This window comes from Notothenia coriiceps, unplaced genomic scaffold (assembly GCF_000735185.1).
Source record: "Notothenia coriiceps isolate Sejong01 unplaced genomic scaffold, NC01 NC01_scaffold00037429, whole genome shotgun sequence".
Classification (NCBI taxonomy): domain Eukaryota; kingdom Metazoa; phylum Chordata; class Actinopteri; order Perciformes; family Nototheniidae; genus Notothenia; species Notothenia coriiceps.
This window is the reverse complement of record NW_011370130.1, coordinates 11,238-29,909: the sequence shown is the minus strand read 5'-3', so window position 1 is coordinate 29,909 and position 18,672 is coordinate 11,238. Positions and strand designations below refer to the sequence as shown.

The 18,672-nt window shown below is 42.5% G+C and overlaps 1 protein-coding gene across 1 annotated transcript in view; it reads right to left on the bottom strand.

Annotated features, from left to right (window-relative positions):
- Window positions 1-546: 546 nt before the first annotated feature.
- ppargc1b (peroxisome proliferator-activated receptor gamma, coactivator 1 beta) overlaps window positions 547-18,672 on the bottom strand; it is a 28,372-nt gene continuing 10,246 nt past the window's right edge. The window contains exons 6-11 of the mRNA XM_010796970.1: window positions 16,488-16,533; window positions 14,697-14,761; window positions 12,950-13,571; window positions 11,597-11,654; window positions 11,155-11,275; window positions 547-4,738 (exon numbers count right to left, since the gene is read on the bottom strand). Of these exons, the coding sequence (XP_010795272.1) occupies window positions 4,647-4,738; window positions 11,155-11,275; window positions 11,597-11,654; window positions 12,950-13,571; window positions 14,697-14,761; window positions 16,488-16,533 (1,004 nt within the window). The 3' untranslated portion in view covers window positions 547-4,646. The remainder of the gene's footprint in view (window positions 4,739-11,154; window positions 11,276-11,596; window positions 11,655-12,949; window positions 13,572-14,696; window positions 14,762-16,487; window positions 16,534-18,672) is intronic.

The window sequence follows — 18,672 nt, the reverse complement described above, 5'->3', positions numbered from 1 at the left end:
TAACTTCCACCAGAGAACAGCCGCTCACATTTAGCAGATTTAGACAGTTTGCAGTCCCTACTAAGTGCCTGTTTGACATCAAGTTTGACAGGTTACCCATTTGTGTGTGTGTGTGTGTGTGTGTGTGTGTGTGTGTGTGTGTGTGTGTGTGTGTGTGTGTGTGTGTGTGTGTGTGTGTGTGTGTGTGTGTGTGGAACGACTGTAGGTGTTGACACAAGCGTTCAGATCAGACATGGAAGAGGAATCTGAGGCCGGCGTTGAAAGCACTCTTTGACGGTGTAGCTATAGCTGACAGATACATTGTTTTTTCCCAAAGTAAAACAGTAAGTGACGTGAGAACAAAGACGTGTTTTTAGTGGCCCATGGCATTGGAAACATCTAAAAAACTGGATCTGAAATGGCCGTGGCAAACCCCCACAGCCGCCCCTTAGCCACGCTCGTTATTGTCGGTGTGTAAAGGTGTCTTTTTTTGGTCAACTTGCCTCTCAAGTTTTACGGTTTTCTTGCCATTTTTTCCTGAAATGAAGAATGGGCAGAAAGGTATTGCATTCTGAGGGTGTTTCCCTTTGGAAGGACGTTTTTTTTTTTTTTTTTTTGATTTGTTGTCCACCGACCTAGGACCTAGACCAAGCGGACAGCAGTATTATTATTCTGTTGAAATGTGTCAACGTGTTCTCAAAACACCGAAGAGAATGGTCAACATCAAAGTTTTCTATAAGAAAGTATATAATCATCTAGATATCTACACAAACACACAAATATATATTCATAATATATGTATATACCTTTTTATAATATGGCTATTGAAAAAAGTTGTAATTACGTCAGTAATCATTTAATAATAAACCGCATTGGATTGGAAAGGAGTTGAAACAGCAATAATAAAAGCTAGTGGTAGCTTCGTCTTCCCCTCCCGATTGATTTTAAGGCTTGCCAGGATGAAAAATGGGTTCTCCAACGTCATTAACCTCTAGAAAATCGAGGCACCCTAACTGGCACGGCGGCAGACACTGTAGAAACCCAACCACTGACTCTCAGTTTCAAGAGATCCTCGACATACACATGTTGGATTATACGAAGAAACTAAGATCTCCCAACAGGCCAAACAAGAGCTAGCTTTGTCACGTGGAAGGGTTAGCAAGATGCTAACGAAAGCCTTTTCAGTTTTTCCCGTTAGTAAAAGGGAAGCAAATTTCTTCTCCTACTGTATCCATGACTTCCACTCTATGTTTTATGTCTATGCAACATTCCCAAATGTGCCGAATCTGACTGCTTTTATGCTTTAATTAGCGTCTAAAACACAACACGTCCCAGCTAGTTGGGCCAAGCGTTCTGTAAGTTATACTTCCTTTGTGGTACACAGTCGTGGTGTAATCATTTAAACTGGGATTTCTACAGTGTCTTCCTTATCAGTATCAACTAATGTGAAAGTAGAACCGGGTCAAACCAGCGACGACTTGCTTTTGTCTCCTTTCCCATCCCCCCACATTCCTCCACCAGTCACACATGTTTAGTTATTGGCTGTTCCTGTAGTACAGGTGTTCAACACACCTGTGCACCATCGAAGGTGATAGCAGTTACAATGGCTTCCTTTCAACGAAAATAAAAACTTTGAAGATATTTCACCACTTGGGACGTTATTTGTGCAAGAGTATACGGTACGATTTGTTTTGTATATGTGTTCACAACTACCCCCTTTCTTCCTGTAGTTTTTATGTGTTTTTTGTGTTTAACAGCAGTCTACATACAGTACAGTATTCTATTGGATCCGTCGCTCAACAACCAACCTATATATTATTATTACCTCAGTGTGTCGGAAAGGCTGTCTTAAAGATAAGATTATTATGTATTGCATTTCAAATTGCTCTTGAACAAAACATTAAAAAAAAACATAAAAAAATATTGAGTCATTTCATAAACAGCAAAGAAACCTTTTAGTGTGATAGTCTAAAGGGATGTCTTTTACAAGAGTTTGAACTTATCTCAATTCCCTTCATGTCCTCCCTGTACTGACTGTCTGATTAGCTATCAACTATAACCCGCCACTTAAAAATAAAAAAACACACAATACAATTTATGTTTACAACGAGGCATAGTGCTATATACACATTTTATATTTATATATATTCTTTTTTTTTATATGTAAACCAGCACATTCTCTCACTTTTTTAGTAGTATCCATACTAAGCACAAATACTTATTCAGTTGTTTGTGTTTTTAAATAATTGTTTTAATAACTTCTCAATCAGTATGTATAGCACTAAAGTGTTTTTGTTAGATTTGGACATCAGTGAGCCTGGAGAAGGTAACGCTTCACTTTGCTGTTAATTACTATTTTTTTAAACACTGAATAAGGCGCCTTTGTACTAAGTCTGCGTTCCTAATAAAGTCAAAGGAGAATCGAGTGATGTAAACATTCAATTTTTTGTGTGTGTTACCAAGGAGTTGATTAGATAGGACGGGTAGAAGAGGGATTATTTGTTATAAAGCGGGAGGTTACCAGGGGTTTGGGGAAGACCCGAGGCCTAGAACCCACGAGACGGAAAGCGATAGTTTAGAGGGAGTCGGGCTGCGATTTATTGAAATTCTTAGGCGAGGAGAGGAGGAACGTGTCCCTGAATAAAAACTGAAGACCAGGAGACTCTTCCCCCTTCGATCGAGGACCGAACAAACCCTTAAGCCAGCGTTCGACCCCTCCTCACCGACCTGCAAGCGCCAGCAGTGTCCGACTCAAACACGAGACAAAGACGAAACACTCAGAAACACACGGACACACGGTCGAGACTCCAAGTAACGGACACGCTTAAAACCGTTATGAGGCAAGCGGAGGAAAGAGTTAGAGAAAGAGAGACAGAGATTATTCCCCTTTTGAGCCATAGTATCAAAAGTCAAAGACAAACCCCGAAACGACCCATAAGTTAGGGACAGACAGAAGAACATTTCTGACAGAATGAACTCATAAAAGAAGATGGCCGAGAGCCTCCAGAAGATGGAGAAAGGGACGGATGGATGTGAGGTAGAGATCAGCTGTTACCTCCCGGATGAGAAACCAGATTTTCGGCCGATTGTTTTGTTTTTTACTTTCAAGCCCGTCCCTCGCTCGCCCTTTGGTGCCACCATATTGGCACTATAGGTGTGGAGGCTCTCTCCCTTTTCACTGCTACTGGCTGCGTCAGGAAAGCGGTTCTAACCGGACTGCATTTCAAATGGTAATTTCCTGCAGACCGGACAACTTACTTTAAAGCACCAAAAAAACTCCACAATCTTTGGGCAAGCAGAAATGGGGAAAACTTGATGATTACATTCAAATTCTTGAATACATTCCAACAGATTTGTCTACTTCTTGTGATGATGATGTGGATTATAGGGGGGGGAGCAAAGTGGTCTTGATCCCCTTTAAACTAAGAAACCCAATGCACTAATGTCACCAGGACATTAACAATAGTTGAATGACTGTAACGGAGATTGGACTGGGAGGATCTGGACAAAGTGCAGCTGTGATGGATTCATAACAAAGTATGATATAAAGTATTCTATGGCTACCATCTTCATTTCCCCATTATTGTCCTGCTTGCTGCAGTCCAAATGTAAACAGTAAGTGTTGCATTGGCTGTGGGTGTCATTAGGCTGCATCCTTCAGAGGACACATGTTCAGTGGGACCCTATAAAAGTTACATCAAGACCCCTCCAGATGTGGAAAAAACGTACCTGGAAGCAACCCATGAAACACTCGTCAAATTGTGTTTTCTAACTTGGGATTTGCTCAACAAACGCAGTAAATATTGCCTTTCCAATCCGTGTTTGCATGGGTTGGAATAAATATAAAGGTACATATTTTTCCAGGTCATAGTCGGGGTCTTAATGTATGAAACGCCTACCAAACAGAGCCTGTAGCAGCCAGTAGCAGAAACCTAAAGCATGGCAGAGTTCGATTCAAATAGGGAACGTGGAGGAGGCGTTTCCTTCCGTACAGTGCATAGATCAAATCAAGGAAGCACTACAATTACAAAAAAGAAAAAAAAACATGAGTTTCTTCTTCTTCATTTTAGATTTGTAAACTTGTATCAGTCATCAAATGATTACGTTAAATGTTTTTTTATATATTCTTTGTCCATAACACACACACAATAGATTTTAGAATTTATAACATCCACAATTCTTCGCTAAAACAAAGCAGGTTTTTTTTTGTTCTGGTTAACAGCCTGAAGCTTGCATCTTGCAGCTTCGCCACCCGTAACCGGAAAAGGGGAGGTTTTATCTTTTTTTTATTACAAAACGAACAGAACGAATAACACGCACACGCAGAAACACACACACCACGACGACCAACGTAGGAATAGCAAGGTTTTGCTACAGAGGTCCTCTGAAGTCACCAACAGACGGTTATTGTCAGCAAACAGCTGTATCATCGTTCGTACTCGTTGTACTGTTGTAAGTCCTTTTGCTCTACGGTGGATTCCTCGTTTTTAAGCAATATATCCTCCGGTGAAAGAAAAAAAAACAACGAGGTCCTTATCACTACTTTATTCCAATGGTAAAAATGTAAACATTTTGCGAGGTTGCCTTGCATGGGGGTACTAATGGGCCTTTCTGAGGGCCCTGTAGTAGAGGGTGTAGTTCACTAAGGCTGCCAGGAGGGGGCGCTGTCAGCGGTGCAAGGACTTCTGGGCCTCCTTCAGCAGAGTGTCAAAGTCCAGTGCATCGTACTTGCTCTTCACGGGGCCCGGGCCTGCCTCGTCTGCAACACACAGAAACAAAGATATGGTCAAATACAAGGAGTCAAAAAGCCCAAGGAGTCAAATTCTAAGGGACCAAGTCTAAGGAGTCAAAGTCTACGGACTCAAAGTCTAAGGAGTCAGAGTCAAGGAGTCAAAGTCCAAGTTGTGTTTTTGATATTTCTAACTTAAGGCCCAATCGTGGTATTTGCTTAACCAACATCGTAAATATCGCCTTTTTAAATCCATGTTTGCATTGGTTGTCAAATTTCCAAGTTGATCAGTTCCAATCAATCTTTCTTGAGTAGAAATTAGAATTTCACACAGGTCCACTAAACTGGCACGATTCTTGACTTATGGGTATACACATCCAACTATATGTCCTGTTTTCTGAGAAATATAATGGAAGAAAACCCAGTTAAGCTCTAGTTGAAGGAACTCCTAGAACGTCACTAGTTTCCCCCTGAAATCATCAAAATCATGTGACAAACAGACCTAGCAACGAATAACTTAGAACAAGACCATCTTACAACGTGTATTCTTAATGATATATGTCTTATCTACTGTAGATACTAGGGATGGGAATTTGAAAGCAAATGTATATTCGAATATTCAACCCCCAAAAAATCGGTTAACCGATAACACACCTTTGGACCTAACACAGTTAGCTATGGCACTGTCGTATACATTGAATTATTCCATTTGATAATATGTAATCAACTTAGGCACCCCTCCCAATTTAAAAAATAAAAATAAAATTACAATAAAGATATTCATAACTCATATTCGAATACCTGAATCATTTCGAATATTTGATTAATCGTTCCCATCCCTAGTAGATACAGTATATAAAGTATCCATCTACCTTTTGCAAACACATGNGTACTTTTTATTGTTTGTTCAGCGATCCCCATCCACCTTCATATAACTCCTAATTTTCTGATTACAGTGCGTCGTAAACTTTTTTTCACAGAAACCAGAAAATGTCCAGAGTGATTTTGTAATCCTTCGACGGTTGGACCCATAAGTCTTGTGGCGAAGATTGTGAATCTTGCACGTCGGTTAAGACTCAGAAATGTTGACCGAAGGACAGTCTCTTGTCGGGCAAATATTTCGTGACGTTACCAACGATAAGACTAGGGACGATTTACACTACTGTTGAGTAGGTCTTGAGAGTCGCCCAGAAGACTCTGACGACAGACGAGGGTCTTGGTCTTGATTTGTACCCCTCGAAAAAATTTTAAATCGGAACACAAACTTTCCACGGAGTAGATGTATATGAACGGAATGGAATGAACTCACGAACTTTTTGGCTCGAAAAATTTACCTGACCATTTTTTTGGTTGAGTAGTCGTTACGGCGCAGAGTTAGGGGGTCTTAGGCCGTTAGGACGACCAAATTCCTACTCAGCGGTTAGCAGAAGAAAATTTTCTTTCCCTATAAACGGGAACTGGCCGGTGCAGAAGGACCGGCTGAACATGACAGAGACGGGGTGACTATTCGCAAGTTATTGTTTCCTGTCAAAGGGGTCTCTGTAATTAATTTATACTGAAAATTTGTTTCTTCTACGCCACACAACAAAACAACGTCTGCCTAAGAAGGAAAATACGTAGGAAGATTTACGACTTAATCTGAAACTACATCGAATTTATGTTTAGTCCGCAGTCAGGTCCCTGTCTGACCTAGGTTATCCGCTGATAAACCTAAGCACAGGAGACATAAAGTTCGGTTACATAAGGAGAGTTACCACCGACGCACCTTACCCCCCGGTAACTTAACTTTCCGTACGGTAACTACTAAGTAACTCGTAAGAGGTAGAAATGACTACGGTCCTGCATACGAAGTAGGAGAGGTTTCGTTTGACGGAGAAATAAATTTACACACCCCCGACACACACACACCGAAACGGGGTCCCTCGCGAACACCCCCACTATTTCGAGGCAGTCCGCCCCAGTCTTTCGTCACCCTCCCTTGCCTTCGTCAAAGGTCTTGCGAGGACGTCCAGACCTCCACGGACTGCTCCTTGCCGATGATCTAGAACGCATATTTGTGGGGACTTAAATATGACGGGTTTTGATGGTTGCACCTTTATTCGAACCACCATAACACTGAGCCGTACACAAAGCGGTTTTCCCATCTACCGTAGAAATATATGACGGATAGATGATCCCTACCCTTGCTAATTAGTTTATAAGCTTTAGATAAAAGTCCATAAGCTTATACCTCTTATACCACATACTTATAGAAATAAACGAATTAAAATAAAAATAAAAGAATTAACCCCCACTGGATTTAACTACCAGGTATAATAGTTTACGCTTATTAAGTTACATAGCTGTCACGGTATCGAATTTACACAATCGCGAGCGTCGGCCACACAAAAACGGAGGCGAGTGGCCGCAGGGAGTGTCCCTCCGGTCTCGACGGTCCACGACTAGAGAGAGAGAGCGCAGGCGGCAATATAAAGTGGAGCGGCAATACCAGGTTTAGGTAGTCTTTTGGTTCAATACAAAATTCTACTTTTCGGACATCCGGGATATCGACAGTTTGACGAAAGTTGACAGCGTAGTGGTCAAGGCTATGTAACAAATGTTTACAGCTGAAACCAAAGATCATGAATAAACTTGACATAAATAAATAAAAAAGTTTAATTAATTAATTAAAAAAAAAATTAAATTTCTTTTTTAAGGTGAAAAAAAATATCCTATATATGAAAAAGCCAATTGCCAATTGGCAAAAAACCCCCCAACTTATAAGCTTATATGTAAACGAAAGTTTTAAGGGTAGGGATCGATAGATGCTCACTATTTCTGATATAGTATACTGATGTGCGACGTTCTACGGAGAACAAAGATTCAATAAGCAACGATCCAGACAAACGAGTGAGATACTAAAACTAACTAAAGTCCCCTTAATGATCACTGCAAGATCTCAAGGAAGTTGATCTCGAATTGACCAAAGAAGGTACAATAAGAGAGGTCATATTATATTTTGTCCTGTATATCAAACCATACACATATAGGTATTTCGAGTTCTAGCACAGGGAGATACAAATCACGACTGGACACACTTTAAGACTAAAGAAGTGTAAAGAGTATTATGACACGATACATAGGAAAAAAATATAAACACCAATATGTTGTAGGTTTGCACATACAGGACAAAAAAACTCCATTAACTATTAAACGCCTTCTTTAGGTACAATTACGAGAGTCAACTTTCCTATCCACGCGAGGCTCTACGCCGTGATCAAAAAGGGGGGAACTTTAAGTAGTTTTAAGTACGACTAGTTTGTCCTAGGAATCGTTGCTTATTGCAATAATCTTGTTCTCGTAAACAGAATGAGAGCACAACAAATAACGATATAATACTATACAGAAACAATAGATGACACTATGATCCCTACCCTTAAACTTTCGTTTACATATAAGCTTATAAGTATGGGTTTTTTTGCGCAATTTGGCTAATTGCTTTTCATAATATAAGGATATTTTTTTACACCTAAAAAAAGAAATTATTTTTTATATTATTAAATTATTAAACTTTTTTATTTATTTATGTACAAGTTTATTCTAATCTTTGGTTCAGCTTAAACCGATTTTTACATAACTTGACCACTAGTGTCAAACTTGTCCAACTGTCGTATCGGAATGTCGAAGTACGAATTTTGTATTGAACCAAAAGACTACCTAAACATGTAATGCGCAAACTTCATACTTGGCCTGCGCTTCTCTCTCTAGTCGTGGACGTCGAGACGAGACACTCCTGGCCACTCGCCTCGTTTTGTGTGGACAACCTTGGATTGGTGTAAATCGATACGTGACAGCATATGTAACTTAATAAGGTAAAATATATAACATTAGTTAAAATCCGTGGGACGGGTTAATTTTTTTATTTTTATTGTAATGTTACTTTCTATAAGTTTAGTCATAAGAGTATAAGCTTATGGGACTTATTATAAGCTTATAACTTAATTAGCAAGGGTAGGGATCATCTATGTCATATATTTCCCATAGGTAATGGAAGAACGGTCTTGTGTACGGCTCAGTGTTACTGGTGGTTCGAAATAAAGGTGCAACCATCAACGAATATTTAAGGCCCACACACAAATAATGGTTTAGCATACATCGCAAAGGAGCAGTCCGTCGGAGTCTGGACGTCCTCGGCAAGACCTTTTCGACCGAGACAAGGGAGGTGACGAAGACTTGGGGGCGGACTGCCTGCGAAATCAGTGGGGTGGTCGCGAGGGACGTTTGTGTGTGTGTGGGGTGTGTAATTCTAATTTCCTGTCAAAAGAAACTCTCTACTTTCGTTATTGCAGGAGTGGACCGTAGTCAATTTCTGACCTCTTCGAGTTACCTTAGTATAACGTAGGAAAGTAAGTTCCCGTAAAGTTGCCGTCGCTATAAACTACCATTCCATATCTACAACTATTAATGTCTCACTATAACCACGCGCGCATATTAAGGGATAACCTAGGCCAGACAGGGACCCTGAAAATACATACGGACTAAACATCAATGATGTAGTATCGATAAAGCGATAAAATTCTACCAAGTATTTACTACAAACATTCTTACAGACGTGTTTGTCTGTGGTAAAAACCAAACTTTTCAAGTACCCCTATCGACCACAGGAACCAATACCTGCGAATCAGGTCACAGTACAGGTCACTACAACGACACGTTCCGTTCCATAAGGGAAAGAAATTTTCTTCTTGCCTAACGCCTCAGATAGGAACATTTGGTTGTCCAACGGCTAGACCTATGGGTGCTACAAAAAAATGATCAGGTAAATTTAGACCAAAAAGTTTCCGTGAGTCAATAATCAATTCCGTTCATCAATACCATACATCGTGGAAAGTTGTGTTCCGTCATTGAGGAGGTACAACTCAAGACCAAGACCCTTGCTGCCTCGGACTTCAAAGACCTACAAGAGTAAAATCGCTCTCTAGTCTTCATTTGGTAAGTCACGAAAATATTTTGCCCGACAGAGACTGTCCTTCCGGTCGACATTTTCCTGGAGTTTAACCTGACTGAAGATTCACAATCTTCGGCCACAAGACTTATTCCAACGTCGCCAAGGATACAAAATACACTCTGCGACATTCTGTGTTTCTGTGAAAAAGGTTTACGACGACACTGAATCAGAAAATTAGGAGTTATATAAGAAGTCCACTATCATCCGCGAACTAAACACATAAAAAGTAGTAGACTCGGTCACCATCATACATCTACACTTTCTCTTCTCCGGGGTCCTCCCTCGGAACTCCTTGGGGTGCACAGTATAAACAGTTGAATATAATTTCATCAGGTCAGATGACTTCTATTTTTTTGAGTCAGATCATACTCAATTATTGTTACCCTGAAATAGACTCATGGTGTGGAGGGAGACTGATATTTCCTACATAAATGTCTTCCTCCTTAGTCCTAGTGTGAGTGAGCAACGTCTACTACTGAAACGTCAGGAGGCCAAAAGGCTTTTGGACCTTCGCAAAGGCGTCGTACAAGACCCAGTGCGACCAACCGTCCAACACCTACATCTTGTGGACCGTCAACAGGACCTTTGTCCCTTTGGTACCGTTGTCAGTCCCTGTATGTAATTTTTTATCCTGTTGCGTCTCGTCCTCCTGTATGCACCCTTTACTAACGTCCTGCCTGTTGTGAAATGAAGGGGAGGGACGACGTCGTACGTAGACTTATAGTCAAACGTATTCGTACTGGATTTTAGTACAGACGTACGAAACACAGCAAAATTTCAGAATTCCGATGACTCCTCGTCCCCACTTGTTCTAGACTCATGAAGAGGGTAAGACGACTCCTCAAACGGAAATATAAATTCTCACACACTTCCACACACTTTCACACACACAAGAGACATGGAGCAGTCTGAACCGAAACAAGGAGACGAACAGCAGCCCTGTGTAGAGGCTCAAGAGTGATTCTTCACTTGCTCTCTCTTTCTCTCCGCAATCACTCTTTTCCTGTCTTCCACTTCGACTTTACAGTCTGTCCTCCCTTGTCCACTTGACGCCGTTTTAGACTGTGAAGGAGGGAGACTGACGTTGTGACGTTGTGGAGAGTGACAAAGTAGGGGAGGGAATCAGACGGTCCATGTCTTTATTATGCTTGTGACTGGACTAAGACACCTTTCAGTTGAGTGTGACATAGAATGTTCCCGTCTTACTTGTGACTGGACTAATTTTTCATCATCTGAGCCAGTGGTAGTATGTAGATGTGAAAGAGAAGAGGCCCCAGGAGGGAGCCTTGAGGAACCCCACGTGTCATATTTGTCAACTTATATTAAAGTAGTCCAGTCTACTGAAGATAAAAAAACTCAGTCTAGTATGAGTTAATAACAATGGGACTTTATCTGAGTACCACACCTCCCTCTGACTATAAAGGATGTATTTACAGAAGGAGGAATCAGGATCACACTCACTCGTTGCAGATGATGACTTTGCAGTCCTCCGGTTTTCCGAAAACCTGGAAGCGTTTCCGCAGCATGTTCTGGGTCACGCTGGTTGGCAGGTTGTGGATGTAGAACACCTGGCAGTTGTCCTGGAAACAGGGAAACCATGGCAACAGTCAGGGACATACATTAAAAAATAGGACAACGCAGAGCAGGAGGACATACGTGGGAAATGATTGCAGGACGGACAACACTTTACTTCCCCTCCCTGCTGCAGCATGCATCTGAATATCAGTTTGCATAAGCATGACCTAAAATCATGTCTGCATGCTTTGTGTCGTTTTAAAGTCTTAAGGCTACTGAGGAGCAGGGGTGAACAAGATCTGAGTACTTCTCCCATTCTGCTGAGGAGTTTGCCTTTATATTTAAGAGTGTGTGAAGGTGTGTGAAAGTGTGTGTGTTCTCTGTACCTCGTCAGACTTGGCTTTGTTCCTCTGCTTGTCGTCGGGACACATCTCCGAGTTCTCACTAAGAAGTGAACGAGAGAGAAAGAGAGGCGTTAGTGAGAAAAGGACAGAAGGTGAAGCTGAAATGTCAGACAGGAGGGAACAGGTGAACTGCGGCAAAATCTGACACTTCCTCCCTCTGACTGCAACACTGCAACACCTCTCACTGTTTCATCCCCTCCCTTAGTCTGCCAGGTACAGAAATAATACGAACACTGACCTGATTCTGTGGAAAGTCAACTCACACTGTATCTTACAAGGGCAGAATGAACACTGACCTGATTCACAGTACAGTCTTTGAAACATGTACAAAATTTGGTTAAAGAACGATTTCTTACACAGTAAATGCATCACTTTCACTTCACTCTACATGCAGAGATCTGGTGAATATTGTTTAAAGTAAACACCATCAAAGGCTATGGTTGGTCGTGTTGCTGCAATGCTATGTTTTCCTGATCAGCGTTTGATGCTTTGACTTGTGGCGCATTTACAACCAAAGATGTCTGCATGTAGAGTAAAGCCTTTGTTTACTCTTGTCTCTATGACTTGGTGCGTCGATATATAGGATAAGACGTAGAGTTTAATCCATTCTGCAAACACACTGTTCTTCTAACTGGTCTTTGTTCACAGCTACAGACAGATTGTAGACCCTGTGTTGTGAGCAGTTGGCTTCCCATATGTGCCACAATATGCCAAGACAATTACACAAGAGTGGTACTTGGATCAGAGTGTATAAAATGCCTGTCCCTGGTCTGGAAGTCAATGGTTTCTCAGAATGTGTTTTTGGTTGTTAGCCTGTCTGTGGTTAACACAAGCTTAAGACATTTTAATGTTTTGTGCTACGACATAAAATAGGTCATGAGAGACCTGCCTCTCTCAGTTTGATATCTTCTTGACCCCTCCCTCCACTTCCTCCACGGTACAAGTGTTTGTCCACAGCTTTAAAGTCAAAACTGCTCAACCAGTTGGAAATCTGCTCAAATGTTGTCGGTCTGTGAGAGACTGTATGAACCAGCCGATCGTAACAACATATCAACATCATCTCTAACTCCGACCAGGTCCTGAACAGAGAATATGAATCTTTATCAAATCAGAGGAACAGGGTCCCACTTGATTGAATGAAGTACTCCTTTGTGCACGAGTTAATCCTCAAATTAAATACAGAGTTGCAGCTGAAACTCAGCATGTTTTCTCTTCAGTGATCGTCATGTTATGGTAAATGTCTATTCCTTGTATCGTGTCTTAATATGTGTCCTTGTTGAAGTTGCAAATGGAGCTGCTGTGATGCAAGAAACATTGTATCGTGTTCTGTCTCACCTGGAGTCTGTCTTGCTGGCGGGGGAGTCGGGACACAGGTGCATTGTGGGTGATGGCGAGCGAGACGCAGACGATCTCTCCGCCTCCTCCTCGGACACCGGCGGCGTAGCGGTCGCCGACTGGCAGTGAGAGGGCGGCGGCAACGAAGAAATCACCAACTTCTTCGTCGTTTTGGTCGTGGTGGTCGTGATCTGCTGCTCCAGCAATTCTGCTATCTGTGACGCCACCATCACTTCCTCTCTCTCCCTCTCTCTCTCCCTCGACCCCTGATCGTCTACATTTTTCGGCGCTTTGCTACCATCCATTCCCCCACTTTGCGCCTGTAACATGGCGCCCAACATGTCGGCGCTGCGTTTCCTGCTCTCCCCGAGGCTCAGCGCGCAGTAGTCGTGATCTCCGAAGGTCCGGTAGGATTCGTTGGCGCCCGCCTGACCCATGCGCCGCAACTGGGCGTAAAGCTCAGTTTGTTCCAGAAGCTTCCGTGGAGGGTGAGCGCGAGAAAGCCAGGACGAGGAAGCCTTCGTGGAAACGCCGACAACATCGCTGGGTTTTCCTGCCTCTGATGGTTTGAAGAGCTCATCCTCCACTGGTTTGTGAGGCGGGGTGGTGGGAGGGGTGAGACCTGAGGAGGGAGGAGGAGGTACAACATGAGTCAAATGATCATATAATCATTTAAAACAAACTGCATCCTGACAAGAAATAGTCCTGCACATAAGCTGTGTTTCACAGGTTTATACGCAGACTTAGTGAGCGAAAATACGCAGAGAGCCGGTCATTATTAACTGATTTGTTGATTTTGGCTGCAGCTGACGTTAAATTGTCCAGACTTCTTTCTGCGTATTGATATGACGCACATTATTAGCAACAATATGCTATTGCTAGCAGTGGATTGGATAAAGCGCTCTATAAATACAGTCCGTTTACCCTCTAGGAAGGAAGACCGCGTAGAGCGTAGCTAGTTTCCCCCTTATTATGCTAAGCTAGGCTAACAGTCTGCTGGCTCCAGCTCCAGATGTACAGATGTACTGCACATAAGAAAGTCGTATCAACCTTCGCTTCTAACTCCTACATGTGTATGAGTTTTCATGCCCTTCATCTTTTTCTCTTCATCCCTACATTACTTCATCCTTTCATCCTTTCCTCCCTCCTTTCTCTTATCTCTTCATCCATTCATCTTCATTCATACATCCCTTCATCCCTTGGGAGTTTATCGACCTTCGCTTCTAACTCTAAACCCTAAATGTCTACGAGTGTTCATACTAGGGCTGCTCAATTAATCCTATTTGAATCGCAATTACGATTATGGGTTGCAACGATTACGAATACAACGTAATCGAAATAAAACGATTATTATTTTATTAATACTTTTTTTAAATTTTTTTATTATATTTAAAGTTCAGGGTAATCAACTGTTCAAAACTTACTGTTCAAATTTATTTTCTCCAATAAATTGATGTTTTCAAAGTAAATGGATAATCGTTTTTAATAATCGTGATATCAATTATTGACCCAATTAATCGAGATTATGATTTTTGCCATAATCGAGCAGCCCCAGTTCATACCCGGCATCTTGTTACGTCTAATCCCAAACTAAAACAGATGTAACCCCACTCTCCCCTGGCTCTTACGAGGACATTTCTAGAGCTTTAACCTGTTGCCATCATCCAAACAAACCCTTATTAAACATGATCTGTGTTTACGATATGATAAGATATACTTTATTGTCCCCTTAAGGAGATTTGTTTACCTGCCGTCCCGCACAGATCCACTCCCAGCGTCTGCTCGAAAGGCTTGCTGCTGTACTGGGACTCTCTGGTGGAAACACAGAAAGAAGAGTTAAATTAAAGAGTGCTTTGTCATGTTGGAGTCTGTTGTATTTTGCAATCATCCGAGTCAAAAGGAATCCAATAACAGAGCTTTTGTTCCCCATGACACACAAATAGCTCCAGCTGATGTCTGCTGAATCTGAATGATGTTTCTCTCGGTAAAAGCTACCGCGCTCCTCGTTTCTTATCACAACAGCCACATGTCCTCCCCTATTCTCCTTCTGCTTTCTATTCCTGGCTGTCTGCTTCTGTTTCTCCAGAAAGGCAGCATGGAGTGGATTGGCTTCAGGCGGGTTATTACTGAAACTCCTCAGAGAACAGGAGAGTCAAATATATAAAAAACCAAACACACACAACTCTTTCTTTTTTTGGTTCAGAAGACAGGCTCATTTAGAACATGGACGGACGCCAGGAGTTTGTGGAGGGAAACATTCAGCCTGGCTGGAGAAGATCCAAGCGGGAGGGGAGGGGGTCGATCTTTAAAAGCAAGAGCAGTTTGTCTGGCACAGATTAAAATCAGAGCCAGGCAGAGGTCCCCGTTCATTAGGGATCTTTAAAAATGAAATTTGGGCCTATTTGATCTGGTTTTATGAGATTAAGCATGACATGAATGCAAACCATGATTTATGAAGGTTCACTTCTATTTTGTTCATGTATTAGCCCCTTACATCTTTGCAGGTGGCTTTTCATTCCGACATCCCTTTATCCCCTTTTCCTTTCACCCCTACTTCCTTTCCTTCCTTCATCCCTTCGTTCTCTTATCCTTCATCCTCACATCCCTTCCTCCTATCTACTTGTCTCCTCATCCATTTGTCTCCAACCTGTGCATACATATTCAAAGTGTGACTAAGAACTATCTGTGGTGCTGCAATCAGCCCCAGTGGAAAAGTGCCAGAATCTACTTTGAAGAAGATGCTCTATGAAGAGACTGAAGGTGACTCTGACGCTGCATCGATGCTTTGGTCATGCAGAAGAAGGAATGGTTAGATCCAAACTGTGTTGGAAAAACCCGTCTGCAGCAAACAGAGGTTTTAAGATCCACAACCGATCCGTCAAACTTTGCTAAATGTGTTCATCTGCGTCGTGTTATCTGTCTTAGTTTCAACGGTTTTTTCCTCCCTGCCAACAACAAATCCTCCCGGACTAAACAACTCAATACTTGGAAGTGTATGAGTTATGGAGCGCTGCCACATCGTGAAGCACTAGATCATATCATTTCTGCAACAAAACAAGTGGGATCGAACCATTTAGAGGGGGATTATGTTTAGATGACAGCAGAGGAAATGAACGCCGTGGTTTGCACTCATCGTCCGCTGCTTAATGGAAGCTGCCTCTCCATCAGCAATCATCAATAAACCATTTGCATGAAGTCCAATGCAGCAATGTGGATAAGTAGCTTCCAGTGAATCCATTTGGAGTTCACATCAGACTCTTTATCAGAAATCTACCTGGAAAAAGGTATCTGATCTGATCTGATCTGATCTGATCTGATCTGATCTCATCTCATCTGATCTGATCTGATCTGATCTCATCTGATCTGATCTGATCTGATCTCATCTGATCTCATCTGATCTGATCTGATCTGATCTGATCTCATCTGATCTGATCTCATCTGATCTCATCTGATCTGATCTGATCTCATCTGATCTGATCTGATCTGATCTGATCTCATCTCATCTTATCTCATATTATCATTACATAGAGAGACTCACCCTGTGTTCTTGGAGTTGAGAGGCAGACAGAGGCAGGCTCGTTTCTCTGCAAACACATGAAAAACACAGTTATAAACATCACTTTACAACATGCACCCCAGCATATGTGTGTGTGTGTGTCTGAAGTCTATCATTCTTAACAATTAGTATGAAAATCTGGTATTTTAAATTATTTTTTGATGTACTTTATTCATCTCAAATTGGGAAAATGTGTAGTAATCTATGTACTTCTTCTACGGTGTGTGTTTGTGTGTGTGTCTGTGTGTTATCAAACCCTTATCCAGTTATCAATCGCTCCAACAGGAAGTGTGTGTGCGTGTATGTGTATTAAAGGCAGGTCACTCCACAGAAACTGCTCTCCTTGCTGTCACTGAGGAACTGCACACGGCTAAAGCAGCCTCCCTCTCCTCTGTCATCATCCTTCTGGACCTGTCTGCTGCATTCGACACGGTGAACCATCAGATCCTCCTTCGCATTCTCCAAGAACTTGGAGTTTCAGGCTCTGCACTTTCCCTCCTCACCTCATACCTCAAAGACCGCACCTACAGGGTAACTTGGAGAGGGTCCGAGTCCGACCCTTGTCAATTAACTACAGGGGTCCCTCAGGGCTCTGTTCTTGGTCCCCTCCTCTTCTCCTTGTACACAAACTCGCTCGGATCTGTCATTAGCCCGCATGGTTTTTCATACCACTGTTACGCTGACGACACCAAATTAATTCTGTCCTTTCCCCGCTCAGAGACCCAGGTCGTCGCACGCATCTCTGCTTGTCTAGCAGACATCTCTCAGTGGATGTCTGCTCACCACCTCAAGCTCAACCTTGACAAGACTGAACTGCTTTTCCTTCCGGGAAAAGATTGTCCCACTCTTGACCTAACANACGTCCCCAGCTGACCCAGAAAGAGACGCAGGTTCTGGTCCAGGCTCTCGTCATCTCACGCCTAGACTACTGCAACTCCCTCTTTTACTTTTTAACATTCATAACTTCATGGCGTCTTCTGATAAACTTCCTCTCTTTTGTTTCCTCTTTTATTTCCCACTTTCTTCCTCGTCTTCCTCCCTAACTTGTATTCCTTTCATCTCTTCGTCCACAACGACTCGAGCGAGATACCGGGAGCGTTTACCGAGGGATTATTTCCTGTGTGTCAGGTAACGATGATACGGAAACAGTCGACTCGGCTTACCGACATCAGGAGGAAACAGGAAGTGGGGTTTGTTTTGGATTACTTCTGGAAGTTGAGAGGATTATCCCGTAACTCTCTGAACTCTGATCCACTCTTCCTCTCTGATGAAGACTGGAACCAAGTCCCTCTTCGTGCGACAGCGCCATGTTTAAGACTGACATAAAGCCGAGAGCTGAGAGACCTGACAGCGAAGGTTAACGGGAGTGTTTCATCAAAGAGGACCCTTTATGTAATGAATGGTCCTGGAGCACATCATACTCGTCATCTCACGCCTAGACTACTGCAACTCCCTCCTGGCTGGTCTACCTGCATGTGCCATCCGACCTCTGCAGCTCATCCAGAATGCAGCGGCTCGTCTGGTCTTCAACCTTCCTAAATGTTCCCACACCACGCCGCTCCTCCGCTCCTTCACTGGCTTCCAGTAACTGCTAGAATCCACTTCAAGACACTGGTACTTGCGTACCATGCTGCGAATGGATCTGGCCCTTCCTACATCCAGGACATGGTTAAACCGTATACTCCAGCACGTGCACTCCGCTCTGCATCAGCCAAATAGCTCGCTGCACCCGCACTGCGAGGGGGACCCAAGTTCCCATCAGCAGAAACACGTGGGTTTGCTATCCTGGCTCCAAAATGGTGGAATGAGCTCCCCATTGAAATCAGGACAGCAGAAAGCTTACACATCTTCTTCAGACTGAAAACTCATCTCTTTGGACTCCACTTGGAGAGATAGAATTACTAACAAAGCACTTATATACTAATAAAGGGCTGGCTTATCTGAAGCCAGTTGAGTAGCACTTGAAATGTTTGGCTCTATGAAACCTGATGTACTTATATGATTCTGTTTTCTTCAAGGTTGTATGTTCTTGGTCGAATGCACTTATTGTAAGTTGCTTTGGATAAAAGCGTCAGCTAAATGTAATGTAATGTAATGTAAACCTCACCGTTGTGGCAGCAGTGTTTGTTCTCTAGTTCTCTGGCCGTCAGCTTTTCCGTCGGCGTCG